Below are 21,957 nucleotides of genomic sequence, written 5' to 3'. Positions count from 1 at the left end.
CTGGCTTGCATCAACCCAGGTACAGGACCTTGCACTTTGCCTTGTTGAAATTCATGAGGTTCACACAGTCCCATGTCTCCAGTCTGTCCAGGTCCCTCTTGATGCCATCCAGGTACCGTTGGATGCTGTCTAGGTCCCTCTGGATGTCCCCCCTTCCCTCTAGCATGCTGACCATACCAGTTTGTTGTCACCAGCAAACTTGCTGTGGATTCCTCAATCCCACTGCCCCTGTCACCAACAGAGATGTTAAACAGCCCTGGTCCCAGTGGATTATGTTAATGGAGTATAGTGAGGTGGAATGAGACAATTAGATACAGTGGTGGAAGAGGTAGAATAAAAATAACATTGCTCAGAGTAGCGTCAGTACTTCTGTGAAATGAGTGTGGGTGGTTTGTGGCCATCCTGGAAGATCAAAGCGGAGGTGATTAGTGAGCGGACATTGAAGACTTTTTGTTGCTTCTTCCAAGTGTGGAGACAATCCAGTAGAAAATACTTGAATATTCATTTAGTGCATTTACTGGAAGTAGTGCTGACCTTTTGGATGAAGATGAGAGTCAGTAGCTGGAGCATGGAGTCCTGTTTCCTCAGGCAGGAGGAAGGTGGTGATGGTTGAGGCTATGAAGAACTTCCCAATGGACAGATTCGAGGAAGGGGGTGAAAAACTCACAGGGATACAGCTGCCTCCCTTAGAGAAAAGGGATATGGAATTCCAACAGACAGCACAGGTACAAAAGAGAAGGTGCATCCCTGACACTTGATTTCACAACATTATCTGCCAGATTAAATACTGCTGATACTCATAAACTCATTTTGGGTGAAGATACTTTGAAATGCAGTAATGAATAAATTGAGGCTGAGTTGCCTGAGAAAATACAGAATTCTACCCTGAGCTTTCAGGTTTAATCATTGGATCACAATGTGCCTGTTGGTAGGTGTCGCTTTTCTATGTGTCTGCAAATGGAGAGTAAGTTCCTTTGGACTCTTGTGCATAAGGATTGTCCCAAAATAGTTTGTTGTTAGATAATGAATGACAGACTGAAATCATCCAGATGCCTGAAAAAGAAATTAGAAAATGTGTTGAGAGGTTGTGGAACAGCATTCATTCCTTATCTGATGGAACCAGAAGCTCATGTCAGAAGTGCTTTGCTCTCAAGTGCTTTGGGTCCAGGTTTTTAATTTGCTGTGATTTAACACTATTTACTGGGAAGGGGGAAAGAATGAGGGAAGCAGGAACCTGGGCAGAAAGACTGAGATGGATTGGGAAAGGGAAAGCAAGAGCAAATCACCCTATCTGATGCAGCCAGGCTGACTGCTGCCCATTAGTTATTTTTGCTTGGTGAAAACCTTTCCAGAGGGGAATTCTTCAGATAAGGATTGGCTGACAGGCAGCAGAGCCAGCTCCTGTTTTCTCCCTTCTCTGAGCCATGGTCCCTCCATCCTTTCCCGTTAATAATGTGCTGATTTCACTCTTTTTGTGCATTTGTGAGCAATACTTTGTGCTGCTCTGTTTTTAGAGCCCACAGTCACAGCCATGCTGGAGACGGTTGTTGTACACTCCAGCCTGACACACAAACATCTGTGTGTTTGCACACTCATTGCCTAGTGTGAGTCATGGGATCATGGAATGGTTGGGTTGGAAGGGTTCCAATAGGCCATCCTATTCCACCCGTGCCATGGGCAGGGAAACCTTCCACTATCCCAGGCTGCTCTAAGCCCTGTCCAGCCTGGCCTTGGGCACTGCCAGGGTTCCAGGGGCAGCCACAGCTGCTCTGGGCACCCTGTGCCAGGGCCTGCCCACCCTCACAGGGAGGAATTTCTTCCCCATATCCCATCTAACCCTGCTCTCTTTTATTTCAATGCCTTCACTCCTACATAGCCCTGTAAAAAGTCCCAACACAAGGTTATATTACTTGTATTGAAAATATTTTGTCAAACTGCAGTTATTTCCCTGAAAAAATTGTTTGCATCACATCATGCACCCTGGTGTTGGCAGAGCTAGGCAGATAATAACTAAATGGCAGGTAAATCACTCCTCAGAGGTTGCTTTTAGGAAGTGTCTAAGTAGAGGAGTATTAATCAGGAAGGGCAGGAAATACAGCACATCAAATGTAAAAATAGCTGCAAGGTGCTTTCTCTGCCTTCAGGATTTTTCTGAATTTTCTGATTAAAGTTTCCCATGAAAATATGCTGGTGGGAGATAAGGAAGTTATTTGCAAGCGAAGGAAAGGCACTATTATGCCTGAAATCAGATTGCAGCTGTGGCAGTGCTTCCGAACACATCCATGCAGCCTTTGCTGGTGGCCCATGAGTTGCTGGTGCCACGGGTCTGCCTGTTTCCGTCTTCCAGGGCTCAGGGGGCCCTGCAGGGCAGCTAAAGCACGTGGCGTGGAAGAATAGTGTTGGGCAGGTGGGTGACGGTGTTGCCATTGGGAAGCTGGACCCTCACAAATGTAGAAAGAGGAGTAACGATCCCCATGCCCATCTCCGAATGAGTCCATGACCCGTGGTTTGTGAAGAAGGTGGAAGAAGGCTCACTGGAAGGTGGTTCATCATCAGGCTGTTACCATGATTCACAGTCAAAAAGCCTTTTCCAGTGGTTTTGGGTTTCTGCTCCATAATCCAACTCTGGCGGGAAATTGTCATTTGTAGACTCCAGCGAGGTTGTCAGGAACATTCTATCAATAGTTTGTTTCCAAAGTTTAAAGTTCTCTGAAAAACAATGAGAAAATGTCTCTTTGTGCATATTCCAGTTCTTTAGTAAATGATCTCCAGTTACAGGCTTGTAGGAAAGTGGATAAATGAATAAATTCTGTTGTTTTAAATGGGAATATTTGAGTGTTCAGTCTTCTTGATATGCATGTGGCTGAAGAGCAGAGAGGAAAGAAAAATTAATGTTATTGCTCAAGATGCTGCAATCTGCCTCTAAACAACTTGAGGTTTAAAAATCAGGAGATTTCATGTGTGTTCATCTTGAATATTGATCCAGCTTCACTTTGCTTCCCTTGTGCAAAGTGTAAGAAAAGAAGACATTCTCAATAGTACTAAGACTTATTTTTCTTTAAGTGGCTCTAATGAAAAGTGTGTTTCCTTCACAGAATACAATTATTTTGTTGAATTTTCATTCTGTCTCGTTGTTCCCACAATAGGCCTTTTAGCTTCTTCCTCTTATGTCTGTGTTGCTGCTTGGAAACCTCTCCCTTGCATCTGAGAAGCACAATTAAGTGTTGCTGATACAGTATAGCTTCCATTATGTGCCAGCAGAAAGAAGATATCAAAAGGATTCCTATAATAAGGTCCAAGGCTGGCAGAGATATTCAGGACTGGGGACTTCATGTCTAAGAATCTGCTGGTACATTGATTGGCATGACTGCTTAGTGAGGAGGAATATGTCTTCTTAGCAGGGAGGCTCCGGCCTTCAAAGCGCCTTGTTCCCAGCAAGCTCAGGGACCGAAAACGAGATCTTCGCTTTGTGTAGTTTTTTCCTTACATTGTACACTCTGCTATGTGCAGCTCCAGATGGATGCACCTTCATTGGCAGAACAACTACTAAAAGGCACCTGCATACTAGGAGAAATTGTTAAATCTGTTCTTCCAGTGATAGTGAGCGAGATATCAAAGTCAACTGGTTGTGTAGGCTTTGTTCTTATTTGTTGATTTGGTTTGGGTTTTTTTTTCATGTTTCTCTTCTACATCTTTATGAATAAAGGTCTCAAAGTGTGTCAATATGAGCATTTAGTTTAAATCAGGAGGATTTTTGTGAAGAAAATCTACTGTATGTCCCCACCGTGCTACCTTGGATTGGATCTTGAACAGACTCAGGTGTATGAGGTGGTCTGTTTTGGGCATGTGCCAAACCTGAAGTTGTTCAGGGCTGTGCAGGTTTGCTTCAACCACAACTCGATGACATTCAGTGCAAAATTATCCTAAAATATATTGGGGAATGCACCCCAAACTAGTTCCAGCATGGACGTAATCATCTTAGCACCATTTGTTTTCTGCTGATGCTGTTGATAATGACATTATTTCCTCAGTAGGACTGATGAAACATTATTTTTCCCAAGGCCTATTTATTTATTTCTAGGAAAAACCCTTGAAGTCCCACAGGCTTTGTTTTATTTTCCAAACTCTTTTCTCAAGAGTTTTGAGTTTGGCTGAAATGTGTTAGCAAGCCCAAAATTATTCCAAATACTATCTTTTCCTTCCTAGTTATGATATCAGCCCTGCTGTCTAACAACAGCAGAGGAAGTTAAATAAATTTTTGAGGCGAAAAAGCACAGTCTGATGATGATTTCCTAGAAAACATCAGTCCTGGGTAGCTTGTGCTTGCTCGGTTTTGATGCAAGGGTCTATTTTCATCTGCCTTCTGTAGCTCAAAGAAAGCAAAGAGCACCAAATGGGTTTTCATCTGCACGGTAATTGTTGATGTATCTCAGTTTGACAGCTAAAGGACTTAATTGCTATTGAATTTGTTTCTCTTCTTCATTCAACGTTGCATCTTCTCCCCTCTCTTCTCAACAGCTTGCAAGTGCAATGGCCATGCATCCATCTGCAACACAAACACAGGGAAATGTTTCTGCACAACCAAGGGAATCAAAGGAGATGAGTGTCAACTGTGAGTTCATTTCCCTTTGTTATTTGAAATCAAAAAGTTGTGCACATACCACCTTGGACACCCCCCCATTTTTTAATGGTTGTGTTTATGATGCCTCTGCTCATTTCTTCCTCCTGACAGTTGAGTGACTGCACCGAGGGTGCAGCCAGCCGTGCTTCCCCTGGGGAATATCATGAACAGAACGATTTCCTGAAGACTTCCAGTTTTAAAAACAATTCAACTGGGAATGTCACGCAGAGGGGATGGGTGAAAAAATCCCCATCTCCCAAACTATACATAAAATCACAGAATGGTTTGGGTTGGAAGGGACCTTAGGGATCATCCCGTTCCACCCCTGCCATGGGCAGGGACCCCATCTACTGTCCCAGGCTGCTCCAAGTCCCACCCAGCCTGGCCTTGAACACTTCCAGGGATCCAGAGGCAGCCACAGCTGCTCTGGGCACCCTGTGCCAGGGCCTGCCCACCCTCACAGCCAGGAATTCCTTCCCAGTATCCCATCCATCCCTGCCCTCTGGCAGTGGGAAGCCATTCCCTGGCTCCTGTCCCTCCATGCCTTGGCCCCAGTCCCTCTGCAGCTCTCCTGGAGCCCCTTTAGGCCCTGCAAGGGGCTCGCAGCTCTCCCTGGCTCCTTCCCTTCTCCAGGGGAACATTCCCAGCTCTCCCAGGCTGCCTCCAGAGCAGAGGGGCTCCAGTCCTGGAGCAGCTCCGGGGCCTCCTCTGGGCTCTCTCCACTTCACTTTTTCCCTCAAGAGTTTCTTTTTAATTGGTAGATTTTACTGTCCGTGCTCTCTGATGCTGTGGGAGTGTAAATATATCCGAAATGAGCCTTTGACATTCAAGCAGTTTAATGGAGCAGTTTTAGAGCAACAAATTTGCTGGAGGTTTCTCTGTAACATAACAGAAATGCTTTTAGCGTAATGTTAGTGGAAATAATTTAATTCCAAATAATTTCACTGCCAGGTTTATTTTTAAAGCATTGCTCACATGAATAAACGTTTATAGGATAGAAGCTGGAATGGCCATAAATGACTTAAGCTAATCCAGTTCCATGCATTGTGAAGAGCTAATAAATACCTTCCAAGTGGATGCAAACGTTAATATCCAGAATTTTATATTTCATTTTTACTGCATGTGAGTTGGACTTGCAGGGAACATGGAATTTCTTCATCAACCCAGTCTAGCTCAGACATTCATCTTTAATTGTATACTGTTATCAGCACAGGTTGTATTTACTGGTATTTAGTGGCTGGGAATACACAGAACTGCAAAAAAAATCCATTTATTAAAAAATATGTATTCTTTTTAGGTGTGAAGTAGAAAACAGATATCAGGGAAATCCACTTAAAGGAACGTGTTACTGTGAGTACCCTTGGGATTTTGTTTGGAGATAAAAAATGTGCTTGAAGTTTAAAATACCTTACTTAAAACTTGTTTTAGTTGCCTCAACCGGTGTTTAAAATATGGGGGATTAAGGAAAGGACAAAAAAATAGCTTAAAAACCTTCACTTTTCTCAAATGCATTGTTTAAAGAGAGTGAAAATGCTTTTCTTGATAAGGTCTCTGTGATGATTGGATCTTTTGAACACTATTTTGAATGTTTTTCATATGACTGAGATGAAATCTGGTCTTTTGGAGAGCCCTCTAAACTATATTCCTAGTAGGTAAAAAACAAAGAATGTCTAGAATTTGTATAAATGCAAAATACTGTTTATTTTAAATTCTGGTCCATGTTAGAATGGATTACAAAATTGCCACGTTTCCTCTGAAATGAACAGTTGGATTCCCATGCAGTTCCAGAAGATCCTTTGCCAAGATTCAGATTACCTAATGGAAACTTTCCAGCTTCTATTTGCAAATATTAGCAATCAGCAGCCTGGCAGGCGTGGAGAGATAGAATCTTAAATTACATAAAGTCTCCAATAGTGGTTTTGTCCAGCACAGAAATGATCAACTGGCTGGTTTTGTCATATTTGAATTCTGCTTGTGTGGCCAAACAAGGGCACTGCTGGCTTCTCATGACAATCTCTGTGTAAGAATGACCAAATTCCTTGCTGAAATGGCAGGGATGGTTAAATGGGCAAAAAGTGGGAAAAGGCAAAACTTACCAACTCTTACAGGAAGAACCTTGTGCTGTCCAGATCCAGTCTTGCTTGGTTCTATTCCTTGAATATTTCTTTGTGCTGTGCATTATCCCCTTCCAAGTGGGAATTACACAGCTATTGAATTTTTCTGCTATTTCCTTAGATCACAGAGGTATTGCAGGCTGGAAAAGTAAATCTTTTGGCATGTTTTTTACAATGTATAGGTAGGATATTGATTTAGATCAAGGCTGGAGGCTGTTGCCTGGCAAGTATAAGCCACCTCTCTTCCCCCTCTAGGCTCAACTCCCAGAGTTTTTTGTTCCTTAAGTGGGATCATATGTAGGTTGGAGTCATTTGTAGCAGTGTCATGACAGTGTCATGTCCTGGTTGTCCAAGAAACCCTTCAGTGAGACCGTGCCTTCCTTTACAGAAGTTTCTTTATTCCAGGAGGTGGGATAACTGTCTCCCTGCATTCCTTACAGATACTCTTCTCATCGACTATCAGTTCACCTTCAGCCTTTCCCAGGAGGACGATCGCTATTACACAGCAATCAATTTTGTAGCAACACCTGAAGAGGTAAATTTTCTATTTTCCCCTTTAACTTTGTCCTTTGTCTTCTCTTAGCCCTGGAGGCGATGAATTGTTACAGTTCTGTGGGTCTCCAGGTGTAGTCTTGTGGTGTGGAAGGTGTGTCCAGCTCCCTGGAACAGCCAGAGCTTTCTGACCTTGGCTTGGCCGTGCAGTCCCAAATCATCACAGTACAATTTCGTAAGGAGCCACAGCTGATTCTTTCCAGTTGATTGAACAACCTCTGAGCCATTCCAGTTTTTTTAAATCACAGAACAGTTTGAGTTGGAAGGGACCTTAAAGATCATCCTGCTCCAAACCCTCTACCAGGTCCTCTGCAGGGACACCTCCCACTGTCCCAGGCTGCTCCCAGCCCCAATGTCCAGCCTGGCCTTGGACACTGCCAGGGATCCAGGGGCAGCCCCAGCTTCTCTGGGCACCCTGTGCCAGGGCCTGCCCACCCTCATATTTATTCCCAGTATCCCATCTCTCCCTGCCCTCTGGCAGTGTGAAGCCATTCCCTGTGTCCTGGCACTCCAGGCCCTTGTCCAAAGTCCTTCTCCAGCTCTCTTGGGGCCCCTTTAGGCACTTCTTAGGCACTTCTCTTCTGCAGGCTGAACAATCCCATCTCTCTCAGCCTGTCTCCAGAGCAGAGACAATTTGCTTGTTTTCACCCCATATCTTGTGTCTCAGTTCTTCCTGTGATATTCTATATGTGTGACTTTCTTATTCTTTGTTAGGTTTTCCTTGAGGAGGAGAATGCTTCTTTCAGAAAATGTAGTATAAAGTTTTTAGCTTGATGTATTTTCTTTATGTAAGTAACAAATTTCAGGATAATTTTTTGTAGTGAAGATTTCCTAGGAAACAGTACAGTAAAATTGCTTATCCTAAAAATGGGGTTTCCTCTTTGTTTTCTTCCTTTAGCAAAACAGAGACCTGGACATGTTCATCAATGCATCTAAAAACTTCAACCTCAACATTACTTGGTCCACAAGTTTTGCAGGTGAATTGAGGATGATCTAAGTAACTTGAGAGCTTCTTTATCAGTTTCTGACAAATGCAAATTTAACTGGGAAAACTTGGGGGGTTTTTAACCTATGTACTTTTTGTGTAGTGTTCTTAAATAGTCAGCCTGAGGGAGGAGGTAAAATGTTTAAAAAACCTATGTTTTCAACTTTAATAGTGTATTTTGTAAACATTAAAAGTGCAAATTTTATTTTTAACAATGCAACATCTTGGCACACATTGATTTTGATAATGCAGTGCATCTTGAAATAGTTGGTTTTGAATGAATAGTTAATTTTTTAACACTAGAATTTAGGTTGGTTTGCCCATTTGTTTGTTTTCTTAAATACACATTGAAACATCTTTTCTTCCTACTCCTTACAACAGCTGGCACGCAGGCTGGGGAGGAAATTCCAGTTGTTTCCAGAACCAATATAAAAGAATACAAGGACAGTTTCTCCAATGAGAAATTTGATTTCCGCAACAACCCGAACATCACATTCTTTGTTTACGTCAGCAATTTCACCTGGCCCATAAAAATACAGGTAAGAGCTGCTAATATATGTAAAATTATTTAAAGGTGCTTTTTTTGTTTCTCTCAAGAACTGTGGCAGTTTGCTGTGCTTGGAGTTTCCAAGCTGAACCAGCCTTGGTGTAATCCCACAGCAGACAGAGTTTGATGTTCCTGGATAAGAGGAAGGTGTGAGGCATCTTCTGATGTTGGCCTCAGCCCAGTGGATCTGAAGATGTGCTGTGAAATAAAGTGACACACTTATTAACAGGGCTGTGTTTCACGAGATGTGTGACTTCAGATTGATGATATTGATGTTGTAGAAAAAGACTGATAAAGCTAAAGACGAAGCCTGGAAAGAGCAGACAGAGGAAATACTTTAGTGGCGCTTCAGTGTCTGGTTCTCAAAAGGCACAGCTCGAGGACCATCCCTTTTCTCCTGCTGCTGCCTAAGGCTGGTGGCATGTGCAGGACAAGAGGGACAAGCTCATTCTTTCACTTCATTCAGTATAGTTGGTTGACAGGCAGTGCTGTGGTGATGAAGCTGGTGCAGGAGAAGCAGTGGATGAAGCTTGGTGGTCATAAAATCAGACAGAATCACTCTGTGATGGCAGTCACAGCGACTCTGCAGCTGCTGAGGCAGCTCACAATTCACAGGAGCCTCGGCCTCCTTCTTGCAGTGGGCTCGTCAAGTATCAACCCCCTGTGTGCTCAGAGTGATGTGGGTGTTCTTTGAAGGACAAAATCCTTTGAGGTCTGGAACAGAGATCATGGAATGCTTTGCGTTGGAACAGACTGTAAAGATCATCTTGTTGCACCCGCTGCCATGGGCAGGGACAGCTTTCACTGGCTCAGGTTGCACCAAGCCCTGTCCAGCCTGGCCTTGGACACTTCCAGGGATCCAGGGGCAGCCCCAGCTGTTCTGGCAATTCCAGCCCAGCCCCTCCCCACCCTCACAGCCAGCAATTCCTTCCCAACATCCCAGCCCAAGCTCCCCTTTCCCAGTGGGAAGCCATTCCCTGGCTCCTGTCCCTCCATGCCTTGGCCCCAGTCCCTCTGCAGCTCTCCTGGAGCCCCTTTAGGCCCTGCAAGGGGCTCGCAGCTCTCCCTGGCTCCTTCCCTTCTCCAGGGGAACATTCCCAGCTCTCCCAGGCTGCCTCCAGAGCAGAGGGGCTCCAGCCCTGGAGCAGCTCCGGGGCCTCCTCAGGACTTTCTGAGGACATGAATGTATCAGTCGTTCTGTTCAAATGCCATCCTTGAACTAACTTCTGCCCTCTTAACTCTTGAAATATTCTTTACCATCTTTATCTCACCCAAGAATTCCCATTATATTGATATCCATAATGAAATTTGGATTAGCTCTGTTCTGTTGCCTAGGTCTATATAATAAATTATTTTTCCAAACAGAAGATAGTGAACTGGTATGGCACAGGTTACTGTTGTCAGCTCCACTGCTTGTTCATTTCAGTTTTTCATTTACTAATTAAGTTCTTTCATTCAACTTGTCTTGAAACTTTGCTTTCTCTAGAGGTCTTGGGAGGGGGAATATTTAGATTCTCCCTTCTTCCCTAAGTACAAGTTCTAAATGTTCCATGCGCAGCTATGCTCAGATGGTAAACTGCTTTAACAGCTTTATTCCAGAGGATACTATTTCATGAACCATTTCTTTTGGAGTTGGGATGCGTGTTGTGTGCTTTCCCTGGCTCTGAATGCATCAAAACACTTGAGTTCTGTCTCCACCTTTGTTGTGTATCTCCTGTAACTTCATTCCCATTAAACACTGCCTTGCACCCATGTTCAGTGTCCTTGTCCCTAATGAAAACTCTTCATACCTCTTCTTACAGCATCCCCTCTTCCCTTCCCCTCCTGGTTTTCTTTACTTGTATGCTTTGTTTACATTTGCTGAGCTCTGGCACAGCTTGACTTCTGGCAGTTCTTATTTGATCTCTCTACTTCTTGCTGGCTTTAAAGACATTGCTAATGAATCCTTTCCTCTCCTTAATATGAAGTCTCTTTAATTGATCCTCATGTTCCTTTTGAGGTTAGCTCTGAGGATGCAGCTTTCAAATAGTTTTGCATCTTTGACCTGAGAGAAATATTTAGATGGCAGCTTTCCCATTCCTGATCTCCTTAGTCCACTTGATTTTACTGTTTGATTTCATTTCTCATAGTTAAAGAGTGAACTTTGATTCTCTTACAACACTTAACCTCTCTTTATCCTTAATTTAATGTGAATGTGCTTGTATGCACTCAATCCAAGTTAATGTTTTATCACCAGCTCTTCTTAATGCCTTTATTACTTGCCAAAACAAAGTCTAAAATAGCATCAGCTCTTTTTCGTTGAGACACACTTTTTGTGAAAAAGTCTGGCAGCAACCAGGAATCTGTGGTCCATAGTATTTCTATTAGTTTCCTCTTCAGTGCATAGCTAAAAACCAGGACTGACTGTGTCCTTTCAGGTCTTGTGCAATCTGCTGTGATGGATTGAGCTTCCCTTAGTTGCAGTCTGTGTTCCTACCTGTCCATTCCATACCCCAATTTTTTTCATTTTTGTGAAGTTGTGGCTCTTTGTAGTTTGTGTTCAATATGATAAAATAGAAGCTAAATCATGGTACAGGTTTTTGGGACAAAGATTTTTTGGACAAATACCTAGAGAAGCTGTGGCAGCTCCATCCCTGGAAGTGTTCAAGGCCGGTTGGACAGGGCTTGGAGCACCCTGGGATAGTGGAAGGTGTCCCTGCCCATGTCAGGGGGATGGATTGAGATGAGCTTTAAGATCTCTTCCAACCCACCTCATTCTCTGATTCTGTGATTTTAAGACTTCCTAGCTCAAGTCAGTCCTTGACTCATCCCATGCTACATTCTTCTCAGGAATAGTTTTTATTTAGACCTTTCCCTCTCTGATTTATTTTTCCGAGGGGTTCATCCCTGATTTCACTGCAGAAAAGTTCCTGTGCTGTTGGGATCAGTCCTTCAGGGCAGACTGGCTTGTTAATTAAAACTCCATGTTGCAGTATGTGCAGGATGCAAACTGTTCTCTTATCTCCTAGCTTGTCTCCCACAGTATTCCTCATTGCAGGTACGCTATTAAACTGTCACACAGCTACAGAACATGTTTCAATTTCCCTTTGGAAATTACACTGATTTTAATAGAGTATGTCAAAGTCAGGAAAATTCTGCTCCTGCCAAGCTGCTGGAAATTATTCTGTCCTCATGTGTGTGCGTCACCTGGCAGCTCACGCGTGTGTTTGGGCTGTTCCTGGGCAGTGCAGCATGTCCAAGTCATATTTTTGGGGGTTTTTCTTTGTTTGAATATCTTAGTAAACTGTCCTTGTGCATACACTCACTTGTCCTGGCTTATTTTCAATTTCAATACAACAGATGTATTTAAACATGAGTGTTTATACAAAATCTTGCAACAGAAAACTTCAGAAATGTAGTTTTTACTGCAAAGCAATTCTGTAATCCACTTTTTCTTTAAGTATTACAAACTTTATCTTGAAGTCCTTGATTGAAATCTGTCTCTTACTCACTCTCCTTGCCTGTTAAAATCTGCACTTGGAAAGTATAAATGCTCCTTTGTGTAAGAGATGGCTGTGTCCCTGCCAATGCTCAGTTCTGGCTCTTCTTTCCCCGTCTTGCTCCACCTCTTTTCCAAACCACTTCAGTTCATTTCTTTTTTAAAGTATATTGGTTTAGGATGTCTTTTCCTGCCTGGTTAATGACTTAAAATGATTATTCAGTAAAAGAACTAAAGCAGCAAAATGCAGAAAGCCTTCAAAATACAGCAATCATCTTCCTAATTCCTCCTTTCTGAGCAGTTCCAAGCATGCAGGAGTTCACTTGAAGCCTTACCTTGCCAAGCTTTCCTGAAAATCCAGGTAAGGTCTTGTCAACAGTGTCTGGATATTTCCATTCTCTCTGCTTTGTGAGCTTTTCTTTGCTGCAAACGTTGGACACATGGAATTTTGAAGCATTTAACAAACCCCAGCTGTTCACCTTCCTCTCTTCAGCTTTGCTCTAAATATTCCCTATCTTCCCCCAAAGTGGGAATGCACCCTTTAGGAAAGGACATTAGTGGGCATTGAAGGGTTGAGCTTTTTTTTCACTTATATAAATGTAACAGTAATCTTTTTCCCACTATTTTTGTTTGCTTAATCTTCATTGTGAGTTTGCTTTGTTACTCTTTCCAAATTTAGCTCAGAGTAGAAGAGAGAGATTGACTATAAATAATCAGCTGTACAGTAGCACAGTAAGAAGCAAAGGAATTCAGTGCAGAAACTTTCAGAGGAGTTCTCTTCATGGGTTTCAATGCATGCAAAGTGAGCTCACTCTGAGGTGAAACTGCAGTTCTGGAGCTGACAAGTAGTTAATGGTGAGAATTTGAAACTCTCTTTGATACCTGTGTAAATGTCAGCAGGTTTTAACACTGTTGAAACTAGTATGTATTTACCTGGAGCTGATTCCAGTGAGTGAATCCCTCCCCAGAGTGTACAGGGGGGTGAAAATTCAATCTACTAATGCAGCAAATTCTCCCCTGGCTGTAAGCTTTCTGCTCCGTTACAATTTACTGCTGATGGTGTTTGCTACCACTCACTAAATAGAAATTGGTGGTTTAGTCTTGTTTCATACCCAAACTATTGTTTACATTCACTAACATTCTGTCCCATCTGATATTTGACTTTTTCCTCTCAGATTCAGAGCATCTTGCATTGATCTCTACGTCCTGAGAATGTGTAAGATGTTTAGGAGCTGATTAAGGCAAAACCAGTTTGTAATTGTATCATTAACTGGCAATTGCCTCCTCTCTTTCCTTTGTGTTGGTTGAAGGATTTTGATTTGAACATGTTTAAATGTTAATTATGAACCAAATGCTTCAAGAAACAAAAAGAGGTGAAGGAATTTTGCAGCCCTTGCATACAAAATGTACCATTTGCAAAATCTCATTAGATATTCACGATATATAATTGTCTTGGCAATTCATCGTCGTGTTGGGCTTCAAAGAGTGCCACTGTAACTACATAGCATCGCTGCATGTGCAGGGTGCTGGAGGCTGCAGCAGCATTGCATAGCTCCCACTCTTTGAAGAGTATTTGAGAACCAGTGGGAAACATTCAACTCACTTAAATTGTTGCCTTCTACTCAGATTTCATAAAGGCTGTAATGGAAAAATAGCTAAAATTGCCCCTGCTGCCTTCAATTTTAGTTTCTCAAACTTTCTTCCGGTTTCTTCTACTTGATTTATTTCAGGATCGTCTATCTATATAGTCTCCTTTATATCTTTATCCCTTTTTACACAGAAAGTTCATGGAATGAACTGGATTGGAGGGACCTTAAAGACCATCTATGGAGTGCTTAACTCAGTCACATCATGTGTTGTCCTAATTAACCTATTTCCAAACATGCTGTTTACCCTGATAGGAAGATATTGGTGAACCCACTCAAAATGCTGTGTTGCTCTCTGGTTCATCTGCTGAAAGGGAGAGTGGTGAACTGAAAGGTGGAAACAATTCATGTCCCTTCAGTGGATTGCAGCTGGCACAGGAAGTGTCAGGAGGTCAAGTGCAGAAACAGTAACTAATGGGAGACCTGGAAATTGAGGACAGGCTCAAATGTGCTGTAATTAAACCATAATTTGGTCTGTGGTGCTTTCTTTCGGCAATGATCCAGGTGACTGTCACAGGTGACTGTGTTTGGACTGGCACACAGAATCCTAGAATCACAGACTGGTTTGGATTGGAAGGGACTTTAAAGATCATCTCATTCAAACCCTTGCCATGGGCAGGGACACCTTCCACTATCCCAGGCTGCTCCAAGCCCCATCCAACCTGGCCTGGAACACTTCCAGGGATCCAGGGGCAGCCACAGCTTCTCTGGGCAACCTGTGCTATGGCCTCACAGGGAAGAATTTCTTCCCAAATCCCATCTAACCCTGCTGTCTGCCAGTGTGAAGCCATTCCCTGTGTCCTGGCACGCCAGGCCCTTGTCCCAGGTCCCTCTCCAGCTCTGCTGGAGTGCCTTTAGGCCCTGGGAGGGGCTCTAAGGTCTCCCCAGAGCCTTCTCTTTCCAGGCTGAACACCCCCAGCTCTCCCAGCCTGGCTCTGTAGGAGAAATCCAGGTGTCACAGCTCCAGCTGATCTGTATAGATCTGTTGCAGGTGCCATCCCCAGGAATGAGATGTCAGCCATTAGCTGATGTGCTCTTTAATGAATCCCCTTCCTTCGGGGCCCTCCCTCTCTGCCTTCTGTTGCTTTGCTTAAATTCCCATTGCCAGGATGACTGTGTCCAACTTTGGAAGGAAAACACTCATTTTAGTGCTCCAGTGAAGAGCTGCACTGCTGCATTATGTGAGATTTCTGATAGATCTGGGAGTATGACTGTGCTCCTATTAAACATTTCAGAGCAGGCACTTTCTTGGATTCAAGTGCCTTGTATATTAGACCTGTGACTACTAATTTTTTTAAGACCTTTTCTTCTGTCCTGAGTTGTCTTAAGGGAATAGCCGAAGCTCTGTTGTTTCACAGGCATCAAAAGACTTCTCTGCCTCTCTCTGCAACCCAAGGGTTTGCCATAGGATTGTGTTATAGTTACTAATTGCCTCCTTTGACCTGGGAAAAAATTCCCCCTGGTTTCCATCATATGCTGAAAATGTCTGTAGGTATATAGGAGAGCAAATTCCCTTCACATCTCTTTGGCTTAGCAGAGCTGGCAATGATGTTGGAAATGGGTCTTTTCCTTAGCCGGGAGGTATTTCCTGTTTTAGTACTTAGGCAAAATTTAGGTGGAGCCACCTGGCGTCAGCTGCATTTCTGAGTCAAGATGAATTATACACTAGACTGAGATTCTGCTGAGGAATGGGTCTTGTTTTTTCTTATGGTGAACGTGGCTATTTAAGTTGGAAATATTAGCCAATATTTTACAAACTGCCAGGAATTACATTCCTAAGAAGACTCCACAATCCTCAGACAAAGCTGTCGATCTGATCTTTATCATTGTTTATTTCAGTGTTTCATTGCTGTTGTGTCCTGCAGTATGTAAATACTGAAACCTTCTGAAATTCTCATTTTTCAAAGTAAAGCTTCTTCATTAAAGCAGTTTTGATTTGAAATTCTTCTTCTAGTGCTCTTCCCCATCACCCTGCTAGTTTTATTGGCAACATTACCCCTAAAACAGGTGGTCTGCATTAGCAGGAATATTAATACCACTTTGAATTAAGCTTTAATTTTACTTGCCATTCATGTTTAGTGTAGTTCAGGAAACATTTGTTTTGTTCCAGAGCTAAATGATGGATGACACTTTGCCACAGCCAAGGAAAGCTTTGGGGTACCTTTAGCTCCTGCCATCTGAAGAAGGGCCCAGAACAGAGCTGGAGGAACAGCAGATCTCACACATTCCTTTTATGTTAGGCTTTCAGCCTCTTTCAGGTGACATGGTTATTGCCAGCAGTGATGCTCTCTGCGTTTCCGCTCTTTGAGGTTTAGAGCCTGACTAAAAGGCTTTGGTAATACATGGGAAAAGATCGAGCGAAGAAACCATCCACGGTTAGAAAGCAGGGCCTGAGCTGTCTCTAATTCCTTGATTCCTCTCTGGAGGAAGCATTAGGCATTTGATACAGGGCATAAATAACCCCTGAGGACTGGACATGGCCCATGGAGGTTTCCAGCCTTTCTCTAAATTAGTGTAATTCTCAAATCAAAAGCCACAGGCTCATCGAATGAGAGCTCTAGGTGAGGGTAAAGAAAAAGTGTCTTTGTTGTTGGCCAAAGAGAATAAAATACATTGAGATAGGTAGTGATTACTTCGATAAAATAATTATGTGGGCTTGAAATTGCAGTGAGGTTGCTGATCTGGACAGGTTTCCTGCCAGGTCCTCATGTGCCTCATGCATATTTAATGAGGAAGAGATGTAGGTGCAGAGATAAAATCATCCTCAACTCTCTGGAACCATTTATTCCAAAAATGTTCTTTTTTTCTGTTGCTTCTGAAAGCATTGTAATGCCAAAGTTGTTTGCTAATGATGTCCCTTGCCTTTCTTTAGTTATAACTGCAGGTGCTTTTGGGCCTCTCTCCCTGTATTTTCTCTCACCATGTGAGAGGTTTTCTTGAAATGCAACAATGAAATGTAAATCAATTTGTTAATCTGATGAAATTTGCTGTTGAATGTAATTACTTTTGGAGACATGCAATTACATGCTGATTTTTCAGAACAGGCAAACTGACATCATCTACTGTGGGATGGAAAGATTTAAAACAGAACAGTTAAATGGTCCTTTAAAACATGAAACAGCTGCTTGTGTTTTATCTGCTCCTGCTGCCTTATTTTTGGCATCAACCGATGACATTTTTCTCCTTTTAGAAGTTGTTCCCTTTTCGATTAGGTAATATTTTTGTTAGCACCTTCTTAAATCCTTTAAAAGGAGGATTTCTCTCAAAGGCAGTTAACCCTTGGCAGGATGTGGTACCACTTCAGTCCTTTTTACAGGAGGTTGTAGCTTCAGCAACCCTGAAAATTGTTCATGCCAAACTTTTCCCAGGTGCTGTGTTGGGTGGGGGGGGGGGGGTGTGGATTTTCATCAGAGATTCATGGAATGGTTTGGGTTGGAAGGGAGATGAAGGAGCACCTTGTTCCAGCCCTGCCATGGCAGGGACACCTTCCACTGGCCCAGGCTGCTCCCAGCCCCAATGTCCAACCTGGCCTTGGGCACTGCCAGGGATGCAGGGGCAGCCACAGCTGCTCTGGGCACCCTGTGCCAGGGCCTGCCCACCCTCCCAGGGAAGAATTTTTTCCCAAATCCCATCTAACCCTTCCTTCTGGCAGTAGGAAGCCATTCCCTGTGTCCTGGCACTCCAGGCCCTTGACTCTCCAGCTCTCTTGGGGCCCCTTTAGGCCCTGGAAAGGGCAACTGTTAAAATCTTGGGGTTTTACATCTGCAACTTGGGATTTCTTGGGATGATCTGTAGTGACTCACATAGCTTTTGTGAGGTTTATTGTAATGTCTTCCTACAGCACTAGAAGTCTTTTTGTGTGCCTGTTGCAAAACTTCAGCTGCATAAATAAGAAAAGTTATAGGAGAACAGAGAGAGACAGCCTGCGATTCAGGTTTAATAATACCAGGAGCATTTCTTAGCTTGTATTTTTTTGAGATCTGACAGTGACATATGTATTGATTGCCTTAATTTTAAGGAAGCTGATTTTTTTTTCTCTTTTCAAGTGCAGGGCTGGAAAATATATGAATATAATATATAAATTATATAGTACATAATATATAATATATAAAAAATTGCAGAATTAATCTTCTATGGAAGGAAAGTCCGAATTAGGCATTAATTTCTCTTGGTTAGGGCCAGTGCTGGTTGCTTGAAGTTGCTGTATTTCTGTGATGAATAACTCTTGAAAACACCATAACCTACCACCGAATGTAAATATAGACCCCAAATTCAAATATATTTAATAAAATGAGTGCTGTGAGCCATTGCTGAGGAGGCAAAAAGGTGAGATACTTTTCTTTTTATAAAAGCTTATTTAAAGAGTTGAAGAATAGTGAGGAGAGTTAACCAAGAAGAGAAAAGTGTATTGGCAATAAAATAGAAGAAGCCACACACTGAAATGCGACAGTGGATTCAGCCTGGCTAAACCACAGGGGAAAGAATATCCAGAACTAGGAGAGGGTGACAAACCCAAAAGCCTGTGGCTGGTTTGGCTCACAAACACGGAGCCAGAGACACCTGCATTCCACTGACAGCTCTCAGCTGACTCTGCAGTGCTGCTTTTGGGAAAAAAACCCCATTCCTGGAATGTCCTGAAAACTTCTTTTTCGCTCACTTATTTTCCTGACATTGTATTATTAAGATTTTTGACTTCTTTTTTACTGTATTGGCAAATGTTGCTCACAGCAATGTTGGCAAGCAAGAGCTGGGGTCAGGGCAAGGTAGTACTGTCACAGTCCTGTAAGGGAATTAATTTCTGGAATGATTGGGGGTTTCATAGGGTTTTTTCCTAAATTGTTTCTCTCTTAAATTATTTTTTTTAGTTATAAGTGTCATGTATAGTTATTTCTTTAAACAGTCTGTTTTGCATGCAAGATTAGCACTATCCACCTTCCCACACTTGGACCCAAACCATCAATAAATTACATTGATATTTTGACTGAGAATTGAGGTAAATTCCATCAATTGATTTATCACTTCAGTATTTTACTAGAAAATTTGTCATGACAAAATGGTGAATTACATCTTCTAGAAATCCTTTAGTGATAGACAGTGACTACCTGGCCTTTTTAATGCAAATTTAAGAGCTTACTGAGAGGTTGTCCATTTTGCCCTACCCAGCATAGTTATGTTTTTCATGTTAAGATTTCTGGAACACGAAATCATAGCCAAGGCTCTCAACAGAAAAACTTGTGATGAATAAAACAGCCCAGCCCTATGATTCTGATTCCATGGCTCTTTAAAACTGATCGTGATGCTATGTAGTTTGTTTAAAGTAAATTTGGGGGGTTTTAATTACTGCCACTTCAGGTCATAATGTGACACCAGGTTTGAGACAACGTGTGACTTCAGTATTGTGTAATAATGTAAGAATGTTGTCATTCAATGGTATTTAAATTTGGTTATTTACATAAGTATATATTTAGTTTGGAGCTGGAACTAGATAATCTTTAAGGTCCCTTCCAACCCAAACCATTCTATGATTCTATATGTAATATGTATAAATAATATATACACTTATTTTACTACTTTATTTTATTAAAGATGAAAAGTCCTTAAAATTTCTGTAGAGATTCCTGCAGCTGGAATATTGCAGGAGTTTTTGCTACAGGTTGATAAACATGTTCAGTTTCTCATCCAATATGATCCTTAGAATCCACGGCCTCCTCAGGGAAGGAGACAGAGCTTGTTTTCCCCATTAATACCACTGCAACCCTGAACTCTGTCTTGCATTTATTCCCCTGTTTTGTCTGGTCAGAAATGATGCAAGACAGAAGGTTTTGCCTGTTTCCATCTGTCAGCTATTTTGAAGCCTAAAAAAATGAACTTGCAAATATTGCTTTGGCTGTTTTATTCTTTTTATTCTTGATTCCCTCTTGTGTACTTACATCACCAGCTCTTTAGGAAAGCGACGTTTATTCCTTTTAAGCTCAGTAGACTGTAAAGCTCATTTTTACTGGACTTTGAGGGTCTGAGTGAGTGTTTGAGCTGTTATGTGCTATGTTTTAATTTTTTCCATGCTGAAACTCTCCAGCAATAGTTGGGATGCTGCCGAATGTAACTGAGCCTGCATGCAGATGGTGTCAGAGCTCTGCTCGGCATGAAGCCAGGGAACAGGATCCTTCCCAAATGCAACGGGATCCTTCCCAGATGCATCCACAGTGCAGCAGCTGGGACTGGAGGGAGGTGCTTAAGGACCTGGAACTCAGGGGATTGGAGTGTTTTCCTGCTGGTGACTTGCCTTCTGTCTCAAGGTTTAGGATCTTTATTTTTAACCACTCTTTCCAAATACCTCTGAGCTTCCTTGTCTCCAGAACAATTGTTGCAATCGCAGAATCACAGAATCACTTACGTTGGAAAACCCTCTAAGACCATCGAGTCCAACTGTTCCCCCAGCACTGCAAAGGCCACCACTGACCCATGTCCCCAAGTGCCACATGTACCTGGCTGTTAAATCCCTCCAGGGAGGGATGCTCCATCACCACCCTGGGCAGCTGTGCCAGCCCAGGACAGCCCTTTCCCTATTTTTCTTGATGTCCGCCCTGCCCCTCCCCTGGCCCAGCCTGAGGCTGTTCCCTCTCCTCCTGTCCCTGTTCCCTGCCAGCAGAGCCCGACCCCCCCGGCTGCCCCCTCCTGTCAGGGACTTGTGCAGAGCCACAAGGTCCCCCCTGAGCCTCCTTTGCTCCAGCCTGAGCCCCTTTCCAGCTCCCTCAGGAATTCTCCAGCCCCTTCCCAGCTCTGTTCCCTTCCCTGGACACGCTCCAGCCCCTCAGGGTCTTTCTTCTTGTGAGCGGCCTGAAAGAAGAACTGAGAAGTTCAGAGAATTCAGGAGAATTCACTGAGGATTCAGAAGAACTGAGTTTTTTCTGCCTCAGCTTTCTTGGGGCGCGCTACAGTCAGGTGGAGGTGTGCAGGGTCTCAGCTGAGTTTGCTGTTTCAATTACAGGACATTCCAGAATTTTATTTCCTAGTGCCCTTTAAATTTAGATGAGCATTACAATTCAACCCCTGGCTGTTTATTGAACAAATACTTCTCATTTGTCAGATTTGTGTGATAATTTCTGGGATGCAGTGAAGTTTGGGACCACATCTTAAGCCCTATTTTTAATTTAGAGACAGTCGTGCCTGTGTTCGCTCTGCACAACCTCAGAGAGTTCACAAGGGAAGACAAAACACGTATAATTGGCATTTCTGAGCCAACTGCTGACTGCAGCCAATTAGCTGAGAAGTGACAATTTGTGACTACTGCAGGAAGGCAGCACAGTATTGGAATATAAATCGATTTTCATCTCAGAATAAGTTCAGAAGTGAACCAGGTTTTATATTTGCACAGTAGTGAGTGTTTGTGCCATAAAGCTCAATGGCTCAGTTAATATTGCAGCAGGTGAGGAGTAAGTCATTAATCTCTTTCATCCTTCACGCAGGAACACAGCGACTCGGAGTAGTAGCTGTGAAAATCAAATTTGAGTGAGGGTTTTATTTTTGCTTCTTGTAGAATGCAAATGTGAGCATGGGAACCTCTTCAGCTGCACCAAGTTCTCTCTGATTTGGAGAAAGATGGATTTGATGGGTGAACTGTTCAGTAGATGAGGAATTGGTCCAGAGGAGGCTGTGGAGGTGCTCCAAGTGCTGGAGCCTCTCTGCTCTGGAGACAGAATGGGAGTTGGGGGTGTTCAGCCTGGAGAAGAGAAGACTCCAGGGAGACCTGAGAGCCCCTTCCAGTGCTGCTTCTGAAGTCCACACCTACAGCATCAGGTGTGTTACAGACTCTGGGATCTCCCACTTCCAGATCATGCTCCACTTCAACTTGTTGTGTGTCAGAGTTTTTCAAGTTACAATTAACTCCTATTAAGGCCCTTTCTTCTCTGAAACCTAAGGTTTAACTTTCTGTCTAGAGAATCTTTCCCTGTGGATCTAGTTAGATTTTCTTCCTAACCTCCAAATTTGGGTGCAGTTTTGCTGTTCATTTAAA

General features: G+C 42.9%; 1 protein-coding gene across 2 annotated transcripts in view; it reads left to right on the top strand.

Annotated features, from left to right (window-relative positions):
- The window catches only part of ATRN (attractin), a 154,642-nt gene that overhangs the window by 80,235 nt on the left and 52,450 nt on the right, over window positions 1–21,957 (top strand). For both annotated transcript variants that reach the window (XM_039550339.1, XM_039550340.1), the window contains exons 20-24: window positions 4,519–4,612; window positions 5,919–5,971; window positions 7,176–7,270; window positions 8,186–8,264; window positions 8,654–8,811. In XM_039550339.1, coding sequence (XP_039406273.1) covers window positions 4,519–4,612; window positions 5,919–5,971; window positions 7,176–7,270; window positions 8,186–8,264; window positions 8,654–8,811 — 479 coding nt within the window. The remainder of the gene's footprint in view (window positions 1–4,518; window positions 4,613–5,918; window positions 5,972–7,175; window positions 7,271–8,185; window positions 8,265–8,653; window positions 8,812–21,957) is intronic.

This window comes from Corvus cornix, chromosome 4 (genome assembly GCF_000738735.6).
Source record: "Corvus cornix cornix isolate S_Up_H32 chromosome 4, ASM73873v5, whole genome shotgun sequence".
Classification (NCBI taxonomy): domain Eukaryota; kingdom Metazoa; phylum Chordata; class Aves; order Passeriformes; family Corvidae; genus Corvus; species Corvus cornix.
Note: the sequence above shows the minus strand (reverse complement) of the source record. Positions and strands in the feature narration are given on the sequence as shown.